Source organism: Ischnura elegans, chromosome 2, assembly GCF_921293095.1.
Source record: "Ischnura elegans chromosome 2, ioIscEleg1.1, whole genome shotgun sequence".
Lineage (NCBI taxonomy): Eukaryota > Metazoa > Arthropoda > Insecta > Odonata > Coenagrionidae > Ischnura > Ischnura elegans.
In genome coordinates this window covers 76818481-76836366 of record NC_060247.1, presented here as the reverse complement: position 1 = coordinate 76836366, position 17886 = coordinate 76818481, and the positions used below count along the sequence as shown (strand labels likewise).

Below are 17886 nucleotides of genomic sequence, written 5' to 3'. Positions count from 1 at the left end.
CTAGTAACATTTCTTCTAAGAATCATCCTTCATGGCCATTATTGGCTGGTTTTGTCCCATGGAGTCGAAACGTATTTATGAGATGCCGGATTTACTGCCACGCGAAGATTCTCAAGTGTCACAGACCCACGGGGACTCCGTTGGGCCAATCCCCGCAAGTCACCGCAATAAGCGTATGGCGGTAGGTGATAGGACATCAGCCATGAACCTGTAAGGTTGCTGCAGAGAGAATATGGACTTTCGAAGAGTTCATTATTTCGGACATTTTTCCTCGAAATCATCTACGATGGAGCCACACTTAGAGATTACGTTAGGAAATTTTCTCTGGTTCTCATACTTGTTGTTGGAGAACCCTAGAAAAGCGATGATCGCAGTAGATAATGGGTCAAGCCCCCAAAATTCAGAAAAAAAGTTTTAAGATGCATGTATGATCTTACACTTTTACATCGGTGAATTTGTGTAATCTTAGGTAGTGCTTATCGCACCATGCTATTGTATTATTTCATTGACATCTTGGTCAATGGAATTCAGACCTTTTTTCTATCTCGATTTTTTATTAACATTGAAACCCCATACGAAAAATTCAAAATTTTGGTTTGGACCCGCATTGTGAGGTTAAAAGGTCAAAATTATCAAATTTTGCTTACACTCAGCAAAATTTAGGAACTTTCCTCATAAGTATACCAATTTTCATTAATATTGCTCTATAAGAAGTTACTACAATTAGAGGTCACAAAATGACACACGACTTGTGGGACAGTCTGTACGGTGAACATAGCAACATGAAAGGTAATGTACCAGGTTTCTATGGAGACAGAGAGGTCGGCACTTCTCGTCCGCACAATTTCATCCTTGAGCTCGGCGAATGGCTTCTTCATCCCATCCAGAAAGCTGGTTATATTCCTCCCCCCTCCCTCCTTGCTTACCCAACATTCTTCAATTTTATCACGAACTTCTCGTATCTCATGAACACGTATCTCTTCCCCCTTTTCAACTGTTCCCACTCATTTACATTGTCTTAAGTGACCTTATCACAAAGAAAGAAAACTTGTAATTTCCACTTGGTTTACTTCGAGAATTTTACATTCACTACATTAAATTTTAACTATGAATATTTCCAACCGTTTCCTTTCCCACAGTAAAAGGGTATACATGAAAAGGTAAATCCAAAACATAGGTCATTAAAATATACTAACAATGAAAATTCGTAAGCCAATGTTTTTTTTTACTGGGAATTATCTTTCAGAGGTATCCTCAATACTTTTTCCTTTGTGGGTAACTTTCCCTTTCTATAATTCATAAATTTTATTTCCACGCCCAATCATACCATACGCATTTTTATTTCTTCTGCAAAGCCTCGCCTTCTCCACGAATGGCAGCCTCGGTGGCGGCATGGTTAAGTCCATGCCTGCCAAACAAGAAGTCGCGGGTTCGAGTCCCGCCTGGGTAGGTTGCGCCTATGCAGGGCGTGGTTGCTAGTGCACGTGTAATTGTTAAATTTGTTAAACACCCCGATTTAAAATGGCCAATACGAGCTGTATTCGGTGGTTTGAGGATAAAATTTAAAAAAAGCATATTGAACACAGTCTTAATTGTGGTCTTTTTCCCATTCTCCTTCACAAACAATAAGCTTGACTACTGATTATGCGTGGAAAATATATTGCACAGTTCGTATAAAACTACCTAAGTAGTAGGCACGGTTAAATATTAAACCTCAATGCGGATTCATTAAGCATTAGTAACGATGAATGAAGAGACCAAACTGACTGTATCTACTCTTTACATACCTCGTGAATTCGGAAACTAAGACGTGGTCCTCCCTGCGATGGGGAACCATATCCGACTATTCGAATGCAGCTTTAATTAACCCGAGAGACAGCACAATAAAACTATCATCGATAGATCTAAATACAGGCTATACGTTAAATGTTGCACTTAAATGTGGCGTTATCCAAATATTTCCTGGTTATATAAGGACTAGTGGTGACAGAATTGTTTGAATATAAAGAAGAGGTAATAGTAAGACCTGTAGTCTATAATTCCTATAATATAGTGTCTATGCTTGCCCTGGTACAGTCATTTTCAATTAAATGCGTAGAATATCTCATAATACAGTATTCACCAGGCACTTCTGACATGGTACGTAGGGTTACATGTAGGTAAATCTCTTTATTTTCACTCCTTTTTTTTTCGAATTTTAGAAAATTCATAATATCTCTCCTCCATCTGACCGTTTCCTTTAACTATGCAACTATCTTCCTAATTCCTTCAATACTGCGTCCATTATATTGCAAGTACCTAGGGTATTAACTATTTCGCATTGCTTCGATTTGCGTCCATAATTTTTTGCGTGAAGTCTAGCTATTGTTCTATTGGAGAACCTTACAGCTTCAGTGTTGCGGTGGTTCATTATTATTTCTTAATTCCCCCATGGAAGAATCAAGCCTAAGCCAGATTTATGAAGTTAGATTAATCAAAGATTACCACGGCAAGTGCGTCGGTAGGAAGACTTCTCTCAGTGTTGCGTTGAAAGGAATCATGCGGCTGTGTAACAAAAGATTGTGTCGTCAACTTACAGGAAGTGCGTTCATAACAATTTAACAATGAATGCTTTGACGATCGACGTCACTTTTGCGTTCGTACGTGCCTTTCGTCATAATGGCCTTTGATCTCAACGCTAATTATTTACTATTACGTCATGCGACCCTTTTTTTTACTTGGAGCGTTCATGAGTGACCGATTTTCACCAAGATTTCTTTCTTACGAGGCGGAATGAAGATCAGTCCATTATGCGAAAATCGTTTTATTTTAATTTTCATCGCAGTTAAATCGGTAAATACTTCAAAACAGTTTTACTTTTACCTGATTCCATCACATTCTGCTCCTATTTACTATCATTCTTACGAAGAAATAATGCATTGAGTAAATTCCAGACATGTTAGTTTTTGAAAAAAAAGTAGGTGTAGTATTTACGAAGACTGTTTTATTTTTCGTGAGAATGAAGGAATCAAAATTTTACCGATTGTCACACTCAATCTTTCCTGATATTCCTGTATACTAACTAAGCAGGGCTAAGTGACATCAACACACTTATTAGAATAGGTAAGATATGGTAACGCCGGAATAAATATATTTATGAGAGGGTTCTCAGTAGATGAGCAGTAACTAAAAGCTAAAGCCATCTTTGACACCCCAGCTTCCGGATTACTGTGGGGAATAATATAGCATTAGAAAATGAAATCCTTATAAAAATATTCCATTAAAATCCTGATACTCCTTATTCTAATGAGTGTTAAATTTAATGCAATAAAATTTCCAAATCGAAGCCACTAACATGAAAAAAAATTTTATCGTATTATTCAGTTAATCAGGCCCATGAACCTTCTTGTGATCTCGGATTTTGCCCTTTCAATCTTGATCCCATGCGAAGAAGTCGTCTTGTAGGTTTATTTTCCCTCACAGGCTGGACCCTGGAATTTTCGAAGCATCAAGCATTATATAATCTAATTATGACCAGAAAAAAAGCATGTTACTTCCTCAATATTGCAGCAAAGTTTATCAGTCGCGCTAGCCGTGGAACTTAGGTTGGTGAAACACTTCGCGCCTCATAAAACACGTCTAATTGTGCAGTTAAATAAATGACTTCCATTTAAGCCTAGATTGCCAAAGAAATAACCTCAGCGTGAACAACGGTTGCGGTTGGAAGGCGTGAAACTAGGTATCATTCAAGTAAATCCTGGAGGAAACAATAAAATCCCATTGGTCACTAGATGAGAAATGAACTAACCGATTAATACTCTTCTCAATTTAGCAAGTAACATTTTGTTAAAAATATAAGTAACGAACACTGGTCGTGTCAGTAGTTAATCGTAGCCGTCTCATATCGCAGGCGTCTGGATCAATCAGTAAGTAACTTTTATCACACACCGACTTTAAAATAAGAGAGAAATCAAGAGCGGCGAGTGACAAAAATGTAGATATTAAAATGCAAAAAAATAATTTTTTGTTTAATATGTATTTCTGTAATAGTGAAAAAGAAAGATACATTGAACATGCAGTGGTAAAGGAAAAAATTTCATCTGATTCAATGGCGGAGCATTTGAGATAAGTTAGTAAAAAATTCAGCCTCTGTACACGGTTGCCAAGCTTTTCAATTAGGTTTTTTGTAGCATTGAGTTCAACTGATCTCTTACCAACGAGACAAAAATTGGAATGTATTTCCCATAGTTGCTTACCATACGATTTCCTTGTAACTCACATTGCCTTCAAATCATCCTCCACATCCTGTGGCCATCCCTTCCGTGGTCTACCTTTTCTTCCGAGCCCTTCCATCTTGCTATTATGTATTAGCTTGAGCATTCTTTTTCTATTCTTTCTACATTTCTAATTAGTGCCCTAATTGGTTTTTTCTCTGTTGTTGTTTTTGTATATAGCGATGGATTATAATGTTCCACGTATGATTAGTTGGAAGCCTTTGTCTCTGTTTATGCTCTTCTATTCTACATTAATTTCAATCGCCTCCTTTATACGAGGAACCAAAACCCAAAATCCCACCCTGTGGAAAAGCCGAGCATTATCCCTTTAGTCTTCCATGTTTATAATTCTCGTCGTTTCGATTGGAGCTGACGTGAGAGTTGCGAGAACTTTCAGCCTAACTCCCTTTCTTTTTGACACCGGAGTCGAGCATCGAATTGAGCGGTTGCGCGATCGTCACATGACTCTCCCGTCTCCAAGCAACGACGCCTTCCGCGGGACATAACGTAACGCGCGCACACAATCACTGTCGCCGATTCATGTGGGACGCCGACCTCAATACCGCGCGTTCCTTCGCGATGCGCGCCGTCGCCGTGGGCGGGCGAAGCGGCAACTAATTAGGCGAACCCACTCGCACGAATTAATTCATTCACTTGTTTGTTCGGCTGATATTAAGACCAATGGGACTGTACAGAGGAGGCCCAGTTTCATGCAATAGAAGGCTGATTTCTTTTGCCACTACATTCGCATTTTAATCGGTTTTCAAAAATATGCGCGGCGCGGTGATGAGTGTACTGCGATCGACTTTGTTTCCAACATTTTGAAGGGTAATGTTTGTAATAGCGAGGAATAGCATTGAAAAGTTATGAATTTGATAGATCACAATCATCATGAATATAAATTTCAGTTAAAACCCCAAATTATAACTTATCTCCCCGTGAAATTCGGATCATTTTGTCCGCCAGCGACACGAGTGGCGGCTTTTGTAAACACATTTTAATGCGCGGTGCACATTTGCAGGCCAGCTTGAGGATCCTGTTTTGAATAATATTTGTGATCAAGATGAAGACCCACGCGAATCTCTACGGTTCCTCACAATCACCCAAAATCTCAACTGAATTCATAAGTTCGATTGATGAAAGATAAAATAGTTTCCGTTTAAATAAATTAAGTCAGATTCTAGCTATGAACTCATTAATTAAGGCAGTCCGAAATATGAAAGTGTATTTTCAATTGCTATGGATAATCAATTGATAAGCTAAATATTTATTTTTTACTATATTTCTTCCTTGCTTCACAGAAATGATTAATATTTCTTGTGTGCGCAGATTTTTTTACATTTATCCTTTTTACTGTTCCACATAAGTGGACCTTATGCACTTTAAAAGAGGGCATGCACAAAATAAAATCTTATCAGACCACTTATTTTGATACAATTACTCAGCCATAAGTTGCTATTTTGTTCATCACGTGATATTTTCTCAGAACTGAATTTATTGCTAATTAACATTAATTTTCTGACCATCTACCTGATTCAAGAATAAAATAAACTTCCACAGTAGGGCGAGAGGGCGTTTCAGGCAAATTAGAGGGAGGAGCTCTGATAGTTTTATGTTAACCAGCTATTTTTCATTAAGAAAATGATTTTGTCCATAGAGCTTCTTGGGATGAATGTTCCCTCTTTTTGCAGCAAAATGTTCCTTTAAATCATTTTAATCCTCTCAAAATAAGTATGGCCTTCTTTTTCAAAAAAAAAACTTAAAATATTTTTCCTCTTTTGGCTTCTTTGTTTCTTATCCTTCTCTTTAACATTTATTTTAACGAAACTTTCCAGCACAGTGGCAATTCCTCTTGACTCATTATGACCTAAGTTACAATTATTCTTACTCCTTCTACCCCTATAAAAAAAAACTTGGTATTTCCCGATTTTTTTTCATTGCTGTTGCAACTAAATCCTAATGGTGAATTGCATATTTTACCTTCATTTTCTTTATTTATGCAAAGATTCCAAAAAAAGGGGTTAAATTACAATTTTTGATTGTCAATCTCAACTGTCGCTTAAAGCATGATGAGATAATTACTTTTATTCAAAATTACGTCCGTTATTAATTATTTATGTTTAATTTTTATTACTACAAAATTATGTTAATTTTTAATGCTCAGTAAAGTCTAACACGAAAATATATACGGAATTAGCTTGCCTTCCCATATCATAAACCTAGTCCTTCGTTTCTTGATTGAGATTGCGGGAAATGGAAGCACAACTGCAATACGGACCCCTGCCATCGAAGAGTTCAAGCGCACATTGAAAATGGAGGTTTCTGAAAGATGTGTTAGCAGCCCGAGTCACGCTATCGAGGGAGCTCACACGATTGGCTGGGCTTGAGTTTCCGCATGTCGCATCGCGATCAATTAACATGATCTATAGACTGCGGTGTCTAATGATTGGCGATGCCCCTGACTTCACGACGGGTCCCACCACGACTATTTTTAGGAGCATCACCCATATTCTATAAAATAACAGGCAGGAACTGATTTTTTTCCTCAAAAATAAGACCTTATGACACGCATCCTGTTTTGATAAATCCATGCAGTAACATTTTTCCTCAATAATTTCCATATCCTCACGTTGCTATCGAGTATCGCAGATACTAACAATAGGTTTTGGTCTATTATTACACAGGAAAAATACGTAGTAGCCAACTTACTAGGCTACTACTGACAAGAATGATATAGCGCTTGCCTCAAATTCTTGTTCTCGTATGAATATAGCATCGCGTATAATGTACCAAAATAATTTTCTTCTTATCCATCATCAAACTACCAAATTCAATATTTGATATTTTTTTAATTTGATAATAAGCTCACTCCAATTGTAAAAAGATCATTTCATTAAAGAATAATCGCAGGCTTTCCCGGCGAATAGTATCGTGGAAGACTTTGATGAACGAGTCAATTCGTCCATCGTCATCATATTCTGATGAAGATGGACGACTCTTTCATCGAAACGTCGCGTCGGCCGTAATGGAGAACCTGACCCGGTGGAAATCCCGAGTAACTTTCCACAATCATTTCAGTAAGTTACCAATGGTTTCATGCTTTAATAAGTGAATCAGGATTAATAGCCTTCAGAAGTAATTATCTTTGTTTGTCTCGTTAATTCATGCGTTTTTCAGTGACCCTAAAGTGGTGTATTCGACAATATTTCGAAAAAAGGTAAGATATAGGTTTCATATATAAGAGAGTAATTTTACGAAAAAACTCATTTTTCAGCATAAGCTATTCATCTCCAAGTTTAAAAAAGGCAGTTGAACTTTGAAATAATTACAGCTTTTTAGATAAATCTGGGGATAATTTACAAATTTTTATTTCATCTTATCATTTATGCCTTTCAATTTTTTCCACCCTTCGATAATTCGGGACGTATGGCGTTATCATAAACCGGTAATGACGCTGCTGATATCAAACGAAATGGTCAAGATCGAAGTAAAAAAATCGAGTTTGGATGGAAACTCGAACACCATCGATCTTTATAGATTTCCTCGATCTTTCACCATTAAAACTCGATTTTCAATATATTTGAATAAGTAAAAGATCATAGCACATTTCTACAAATTTTTTTTTGCGTATAATGCGTTTCGCCTCACTGAGCCATCATCTAGTTCAAGATGTACAAGATCTTGTACCAGATGATGGCTCAGTGAGCCGAAACGCGTTGCACGCAGTAAAAAAATTTCGTGGAAAAGTGCTCTGAACTTTAATTTATTTAAATATGTCTAACTTTCACCAATTGAAGCCTGAATCTGTTGAACTTAATCGATTTTCGAATTTGATGCCAATCGATATATCCATAACTAACTGCAATGCAAGTGGAGCCTTCCACTCTTCCACCCACGGTGAGCTAACGTGTGGAGCCGCAGTCTCTTCACGCTTGCTGCACCCGATGTTGCGATACGAGCGCTGGGCGGCGCATCTCCTTCCGGCCGACAACAAACGTCAACTTCCGTCCAACTACCTCCGTCAATGAGAGGCGCCGCCGAAAGCCGCATTGTGCATCGCTTGCCAGACTGGAAGAGTGACGTCCGCCAATTGACCGATATGAAGACTCGTGGTGATGATTGTAAACGAACGATCCACGTAAAAAAGAGCTTTTCTGCATTCCAAAGCACATCTTTAATTATATGGGCGTACCCAGAATCAAAACTGGGGGGGAGGGCCAAAACAAGTTTTGGTCGTTCAAGTCGTAACTTTTTTGCACAGAAAAGGTTAATGAAACAAAAATTTTAAGGAAATTATGACAGCAATTTATTAGTTTTTATAATTATTTGCTTGAAAAAATAATTGTATTTAATTTAGTTCCATGACTTCAACGAATATCATTTTTCTTCAAAAGGAAATTTTTTTCATACCTTTTATTTTTAACTAAATTTATTTTCGCTTCTAGGGGGGGGGAGAAGAGACCCCTCCCTGCCTCCCGCTGGACACGCCCATGTCTTTAATTAACATTTTCCCACCGGATTCGACATCTTTAGGTCATTATCGGAATAATTGTTCACAGATTATGATCGAAATTAAGACAAATGACGCGAAGCTGGTTATTTTTTGCGTACAAGTCTGCCAGCTAGTGGGTTAGGATATCCAATATTGAGCAGAGCATGGTAGCGATCCGACGGTGCTCAAACTTTCTCAAGAGTTAAATGTAAAATGAGTTCCTCCAAAAGCTGTAACGAGTACACCACTCGTTACGGCTTTTGGATCAACACATTTACTGTCAAGGCCGTAGAGCTTATTCCCTCATATTCTCTGCTCAAGAGTTGTTAGTAACTTATAATGAAAGATTTAATCCCACGAGAGGGTGTTGGATCACTGTAATGCAATCAATTATTGACCTTATTGCATAGAGCGAACCTGATCGGTCTGTCACAATTACAGGTCATTATTTTATAGGCAGGGTACTGAAAAGGACAAAGTTAAAGGCTCAAACCTGAAGATGAAGTCTTCCTAACTCGATGAAGACTCAACTGAACATCAAACAATGCATAAAAAAACAAAAAGATGACACATTTTCAAAATGCACTGTGCGTGAACCAAAAAATAAATAAACAAATTAAATTCAATTTTACCAAAATAAGAAGTTTAGTGATATCATAAAATGTGATTAAGTGGTATAATAGCGTATATATCCTTTTTCACTTTATCTGTATTAACCAATATTAGCTACTTCTTTGCCAATTAGATCGTCCGGGCTAAAACCCGACAGAGATCTATCCGAGCACCTTACTATTCCATAGCAAGCATCGGTCATCCTCACCTCCAGGGCACCTTCCTGTGTCGCTTGGTCCCCCACACTCACATTCGTCCACCCCATCTCACGGAATTGCCACTCGAGTGCATGTCCTGTCGCACGGATTCAATTGACGAGACGAGTTTAAGCAGCAGCGGAGAGTCATCTACGAATCAAGGCACGGGCACGAACGGTGGAGGTTCCCTAGAGTAGCCTCCCCTCCTTCCGCGACATTAGTGTGTCCACGTACCCTACGACACGGCCCCAATCAAGGGCTCATCTATCAGGACGGCCGCTGACCTCGGGTCCCAGGCCGTTATTATCGCCCTCCCGGAGATTTGGGCAATTCGCAACAATCGGAGGAATTGAATGATGCTAGTTCAGCGTCGTCAAGACCACCTCTAAGGGTCTAACTACATTCAGCAGACCAATTAAATGAGATTAAAAGGGTGCCATCCCTTTCAAAATATGTCGGTTATTATTTTATCTTTCCACAATTACCACTAATATTTCTACATCGCTCCTTGTCTATTTGCACGCATTTAAAAGGCGCTTATTCGGTACCTCCACTGATTTATGTAACCATTTCATTCTCGTTTTCATCTTGCTACTTTCAATTAGAGATATCTTCCAATATTTCATATGCACAGATTTTTAACTGCTTAATCTAAGCAAATATTTGTAATGTATAGATATAAAAACAAGATAATAATAATAAAATTTACACTAAAAAAATCCAAATATTGAAGTACTCGTATAACCACAAAAACAAATATTTGAATGATATAATGAAGCTCAACTACTTCAGAGTATATGTTCACGCTTTTAATCTAAGCAATGACGTCGAGATTTGATGGAAATATCATATCTACAAATACTATGACGAATACTCAGATGAGATATTTAGCAGCTATCTGTTATTTTAAATATGCTACTTAATTTGCTAAATTTTTATGCAGAAAATATCTCAGTAGTCGATTAGTCAGTACAAGAAGCCTCATGTGAGAAAAATGGAGCTCGATGAGATAGCCGTTTAATAGGGGTATGGCTGGATAAAGTTTTACCCAATCAGTAACAGTAAAAACTGAATGTTTCCACAGTTCTATAAAATATGTGGGCAGTAAACAGACTCTTAGAGGATAACAACCTTACGTAAAAAGAGTTGTTGTAATGCTGAGCGCTGCAAGATCATATAATATGATTAACGAATCCCATTGATAGTTGCATCGATGACCTCGGTTGCCCACAAGACTATGGAGTGGAGACGCGCATATTTTGACGCCCCAGAGTTGAGCGATGGGAGGATTTTTCTCCGAGATTTCTGATTAGGGGCAATTACGCCGGAAAACAACGAGGAACTGTAATGAGGAAAATGATCTGGCATTTCCTGTTCCTCATTGCCCATCATAACATTATTGAATGGGGCTCACTGCACTAACTTCCGCACTCAAGGACGAGGGTTGGAATCATTAATTTCTTCGTGTTCATTGTCTTTGTTTTGAGTCTATTCCGAGAAATATCAACTGCCAAACAATGCTAAATATCTTTTTAATTCGCGATTAAAACTGGTTTCATGGGGAGCCAGAATGCATTACTTGTTTCACCCTTTTTAGCAGCATCCGAAGCTCTATTAAAAGTACTTATTCGCAATAAATAACGACCCTAACTTCCCTACAGTCAACCCATTTATTCTCTCATAGTTTCTGGATTGGAAATCACCCTGATACTTAGGTGGATTTAGGGGGGCACGTGCCCCCCTAAGATGCTTAATATATAGACGAGATTTTTACTACAAATATTAATAAGTTTCATATTTTAGTATAAAATTTATAAATATTTTCATATTAATAACTTTTATTTAAAAATTAGTAGTACATTTTTCATAGTAATTATTTCGTGTAGTTTTTAATATAAGAAGACTGTTTGCCAGTCACACCCTGGTGCCCTACCCCAGATAAATATCCTGGGTCCACCCTTGCCCTGAGATACAAGGTATAACTTAATACCGCCAACTTTAAAATATATAATACCCAATATGCACCCTGAAAATTTCATCGGCAAAGGTATATATAAGTTTTGAGGAGCCGATATGCAACAAAAAAAGATGAAATATTTTTATTCCGGAAAATTAAAATTATCCATTAAAACTGATCTTCTTTAGCTTTCACAAAATAGTGTGCAAAGTTTATGAAAGTGAACACTGTTTTTTAAAGTCAAGGATAATCGAAAGCACACCCTTTGATTTTTATCAAAATTGTTTTCACCGCTTGAATTAATTCCTTCGATTGATGAAAATGACGTTAAGCAGAGAGTTTTATGAACCAAATCTCATTTAGTTTCCTCTCTCATATGGTTTGCGTGTCTACTTCATACTATGCTCTCCTAAATGGCATGGTATACGTTCTAAGTCGTGCAAGAAATTAAATATATTCCCCGATATTATAATTGGAAAAGTATGCTTAAAACTTCTTCAAACACTTCTAACGGTTGAATGAACTTTTTTTACCGCTAAAATCTATGAATCTCATTTTTTAAGTGAATTCCATTATCTTAATGGCATTGTAAATTACCGCAGACAAACGATTTTTTTGCACCGACATATTTTTTTCGAAATTTCCCGAAAATAATAGACAATTTCTTATTACTATAGTTAAAATAACTTTACCAATTAAGGTAGGTTTAAATGGAACTATTTTGCGAATCACTCAGTTCTGTCCAACTTTTCGTAAATGAACTTCCCTTTTCAATTTCCGGTAAGGTAATAACAATAATAACTCGCTGCTTCAAAAATGATTAAAGGAATAAATTTTACAAAATGATACATTGTAACTTTCCGATTTAGAATTTTCCATATGGCACGATGAGCTTAATTACAACAAAGGAAAATAGTGATGTCTAGTAATGACTGATCTAGCCTCATAGAATATACTTGAAAATGAACCGTAAAACAAGCTTTTGAAAACCAATCAGTAGTTCTTCGAGCAGTTTATATCTGGGCAGGAAGGAGTCAATTTCTATCCTCATTTCCGCCTCAAAAATGACTTTCCCGCGAAACACGAAATTGCCAAACGTGAAGGAAATGGAACCTTCTACCAGGAAGCACGAACCTCACTCCAAATCGTACTTTTAATACTACGTAACATGCTGCACCAGAAATCCATTACCAGTGCGTCCACTTTTCATTGCAACGGTAGCACAAAGGATTCAGGAGGATTCTTATGACAATTCTTTCTAAGCAAGTGCACCAAAAATAAATGACAAACAATTTAAAACCAAGAAAACCAATATGATTTCTACTATATTTTAAATTCCCTTCAAAAATGAAACCTACCTTAAAAATAAATTTCCTTATATGCAGAAATTTCCCACGTTGAGATTTCTCAGTGACCTCAGCGGTTATTTCTTTGTAATTGTCACCAAAAATGAAATGAAAAAATGGCTGTTTCTAGGAAAAATGAAATCACCAACTAAAATTCCTTCCATTAGACCTTGGGTAACCTCTTCTTTATCGCCACATCTCCATGGTTTACTTCATATTCTAGTAAGTTGTCACTTTAATCCATAATTTTGATAATCTTACCTCACATCGTAAGTAAATAGCGACAATAATGGTTAGTGAGAAAGCCTACGGGAAGAGTGAACAATGGCAACCATGGAACGTTTAAATTGATCTTTTTTTAGATTTCATACCTACATCTTCTTTTTAGAAAAGCGAGTTATTGCCCGGCCCACATAAGTAAAGACCTCAGGGGTTAATTATATGTAATTTTCCACCGAAAATGAAAGGAAAAATTAACAGTCATTCTACGCATAATGCAGTAACCAATCAAAAATCTGTCCATTTGACCTTCGGTAACCCCACTCTATATCGCCATATCTCCATGGCTCACTTTATATTCTAGTGAGTTGCCCGTTTAACCCCATCACTTGTTACTTATGATTAGCGTACCTCACTTTGTTTATAAATAGCGATAATAATGGTTTAGGAGCACGCTTCTGGGAGGTGTGTACATTATAGAATGAAAAGCAATGGAAGTTCAAATAAATCATTTCATGAAATTTAAAATGTGATCATTTTTTGGAGAAACTAATCATTCCCCTGCCTCATAAGTTAGGGGTCGTTTCTACGTAATTTTCCACAAATCAGTGGTGATTCTCGGTATAATGAAGTCACCAACAAAAAGTCCGTCCACTTGACCTTCGGTGATCTTTTCTATATCGCCACATCTCCATGACTTACATTTTATTCCAGTAAGTTGTCGCTTTAACCCATGAATCTGATAACCCTACCTCACGTCGTATGTAAATAGCGATAATAATGATTTGGGAGAAAGCCTACGGGACGAGTGAACAATGGAAAAACACCCAGTATATTTCCAGTGTGAGGCGAATTTGACCAAAATAGGCGGTTGAGACTCTTGGACAACGCCAAGGCTCGCAAATGAATAGGACGAAGAGCAAATAATAAGTGAGTTGGCACGCCAGGAGAGTGGGCCGCGGGCGGTAATTCCATCAAAGCCGCGACAGCAGCAGCGGATGGAATCCAGGAAGCGACCATCATCCTCCACGCTCATCGCGAAATGGCCTCCGCTCTCTCCCACCAGGAGATAGACCTTGGCGACGATGATGATGTTGACGGGGATGTTGACATCGCGTAAGAAAGGGACGCCGTGATGGAAAATAACAATGGCAATCGTCAGTTGTTTAGCCGTTGCGGTTCGCCGTTCCATCACCCACGTGACTCAAGCAATCTATATCCGACCCTATTAATGAGGTGGCATTGAAACTTTTGATAAAACTTATTGGTGATTTTCCATGTAGAGTTAAATAACACAATTGAGTATATTTGGAGTACCTTTGGTGTTTTTCGATTGTTCGTACCTTCCACGGCCGTTCTCCCAAACTATAATTATTGCTATTTACTCACGATTTGAGGTAGGCTTATCTAAAGAATGGGTTAAAGGGATAACATACTCGAATATAATGTAAACCATAGAGACATGGTGGTATAGAAGAGTTTACCTAAAGTCAAAATAGACCATAAATGTTTATACATATTTGTGTATAAGTGTTTATATGTGTGTATTTTTTATTCAAATATGTTGATAGGAAAAAATAATAGAAAGAACCCATCATAAACAAAGCGGGAATGATGACTCATCAAATGCTACACATCTTAAAAGATCCCAAAAGTTAGTTATTCCCGCAAAATCGGGAGCATAAAATAACAATTCATTTCTGTAAATGATATTTCAATTACATCATCATTGCTCACGGTTTCCTTGTAATCACGAATCGTCATGAGTGATCGAAACAGAAACTTTCCACCAAATTTTAAACGATTCGATTCCTACAGAATATATTCGTTCAGTATGGTTTACACCGAGATGAGTTATTAAAATGCGGGCTGAATACAATTGGAAAAGATCGTTTGAAGCATGACTATTCATATTGTGAGAAATTTAAACAACGGGGGGCAATTTCTCATAACTGTGAACTTCTTAAAAACCCAAAAATCACAACTCGAGGTAAAACTTAGACCAAATTAGATCAAGTATAGCTAGAAGCGAGCGATATTTTTTCGATATGAATGTCTATCAAAGATTTTTTGGCTCACTTGGCAAATAATTTCGTTAAACTCCTCCGCTGAAGTTTCATAATGGAAATAGAAATGAATTATGCTACTGAAGGCCAAGATGCTTCGTGTCTACCTACATCGGCCAGGTATTCCCATATGAAGTCTTTCTTTTCCTTTCAGACTCGCTGGCGAGGCGAAGTCGTTGTGAACGCAACAAGACGGACTTTCTTCAGATCTTCTCTCGGCATTTTAAACTCAGCTGAAACAAGCATGGAATGAAAATCATCGAGGAAAAAAAACTAGAGAAAGTCTTACCTGCTTGCACTCAAGATTTCTCAACTTTGACTTTCGCGTTTGAATTTGCATCAGGCCATGTTCTTACAGTATTTAATTTATAGTAGAGATTTGCATATATTTGCGGAGGCAATAAGGTCCCGCAGACTCCGGGGTGCGGCCCAAGGGTGCTCCAGTAACGATAAAGAAAAAAATAATAACCAGTCTAAGTAACTTATTTATAGGTTTGTAATATTTCAGAGGACCTAAATGATTAAAAAATGAAATAAAGTTTGAGAGGGGTGACTTCTTCAATACATTTTTAATTTTCCATTATATAAATAGTGTGATTTTTCAAATAATTTTAAAACCCCCAAAAAGAGTAAATATTTTATTAATATGATAGAATTGAACAAATGCTCAACTTTTTTGATGCCGTAAACTACTCTTTCTTAATCATTAAATCATGAGTACGTTTTGATATACAATAGAAAGTCTTTGATTCATTTATACAAACGTAGCTTATGAGGGCCCCACGAAAATTTTCCCGGGGGGGGGGAGAATCCTAAGTGCCACCACTGGTGAAATAGCAACCATTAACTGCAGCAATAATAGTGATTTATAGCATACGTGAGATTGAAATAAAAGCGCTTCTATACATCCACTTAGGGAAAGGATTTTCACTGAAAACTCTCAACCACTCCCTTAATTTGAGCATTTACACGGGAGATGGAAAGTCACAGCTAACATTTGCTTGGTTATAAAATAATTCACATCTTTGTGATCATTTAGCGATTTTTGTGATAACTTGAGTTTATTTGAGCTATGATGATACACACATTCCTACTGTAATTTGTTTTTTTAACTAAGAATAAAAAACCGGGTACTTTCTTTACTCATGCAAGCAAGGGCTAATTTCTTAATAACTTACCGCTCCTAACCTTTAAATGACTTGATCCACTAATTAGGTACTAGTAGGCACAAGGGAGAGAGGATGTATTAATTTCATTCGATAAAACGAACACGACTTTTCTCTATTCTATTGTCATATTAACTGTATACAATCATATATCTCAACTATTGTCATTCCGCATACAGTGAAAATTGCAATGACATTCAACTACAAGAAAAATTGTGTCTTGAAATGCATTTTTTCTCACGTATTATTGCCAGATATAATCTACGCTTAAAATGAACAATTTTGTGCTTACCTTTATTCCTTTCCTTTCTTATTTTTCTTTAAAACTCTTCAAGGAATAATACGCAAATTAAAATCGACTAATTATAAGTTTATCAGCAAGCTCCAGCTAATTCCAAGAACTCCGCATCCTAATCATGTGAAAATGTGGGAATCGTATCGCTATATTCGGCGGTGAGCATTGGGAAATTATTGTAAAATTATGAGCAAACACGAAAACTTTAATTTGACAAATTCACGAGCTATTGAAAATGTACATCCATTAATTCATTGTCATCCACTTTTGACACTTCATTCAGCTTGTAAATTTCAGTTATTAATGGAGATGTGACAAAAGTGAGAAATAATAGTAAGAATAACGATGTGTGTTAAAAGCGAAAATGTGCCTTGAACAGTGGAAAGCCAGGGAGAAATACCTTTCTAGGAGAATATTTCACAGGAGTATTATATCAAATACTAAATCCTCGAAAAGAGAAATAATATTTAAAGGTGTTCTGGTTTCCGGGTTAATTCCGCGTCGAATGTTTTTGGCGGACGACAGTTTCGGGCGCGTTCCATCTCCCGTCTTCGGGTCCGAATGATCTGAGAGCTGCATTTCTTTATATATAAGGCTAGTCAGGCGGTCGTTGAATTACAATGTTGGAAGAGCCGTTTGAATGATGAAGCTAAGGTCCTCCCTATAAAGATAAAGACGTCCTCCCTATTGAAAAATGAGTCGACGCGGAATAAACCCGGAAACCAATCATCAAATTAATCACCACGGAAGCCTCCGTAATAATATTTTAAAGGTTTTTTTCTGTGTTTTTTTGCAGATGAAGGTGGCAATGGGGTCAGGGGAGGCCAAGGGGCCGATGGACGTGCTAAGGCGGTTCATGCGCCGTGTGTCCGACGACTTCAAGCACAAGGACCTCATGCCCATCAAAGTGATATTCTTCGTGCAGTCCTCCAGTAAGTATCCGACTACATGCACATTATGTAGAAAAAGATGAGCAGGGATCGCAGTCGAAACTAAACGAAAGTCAAAACCAGTAATATTTCAATAGTTTCGTTCCCGGGACCGGAATGTAGAAATTAAACGAAATGGATTTAAACCCGGGGAGCTAAACTCAGGGTCGAAACGAAATCGGAGTCAAAACTACTTCGGGTCGAAATTAAAATAAAACTATGGTACGAAACGAAACGCAGATAATGTTTCGCACCGGAGAGATCACGTGCGCAAGTAAAGTTTCGTCCCGGGTGGAAACTAAACTCTTTGATGATTGAAGGGAATGAAACTATACCAAGGCCTTTTATTTTTCC

At 37.4% G+C, this 17886-nt stretch overlaps 1 protein-coding gene across 1 annotated transcript in view; it reads left to right on the top strand.

Annotated features, from left to right (window-relative positions):
- LOC124153999 overlaps nucleotides 1-17886 on the top strand; it is a 101084-nt gene that overhangs the window by 26508 nt on the left and 56690 nt on the right. The window contains exon 2 of the mRNA XM_046527466.1: nucleotides 17400-17535. Coding sequence (XP_046383422.1) covers nucleotides 17400-17535 — 136 coding nt within the window. The remainder of the gene's footprint in view (nucleotides 1-17399; nucleotides 17536-17886) is intronic.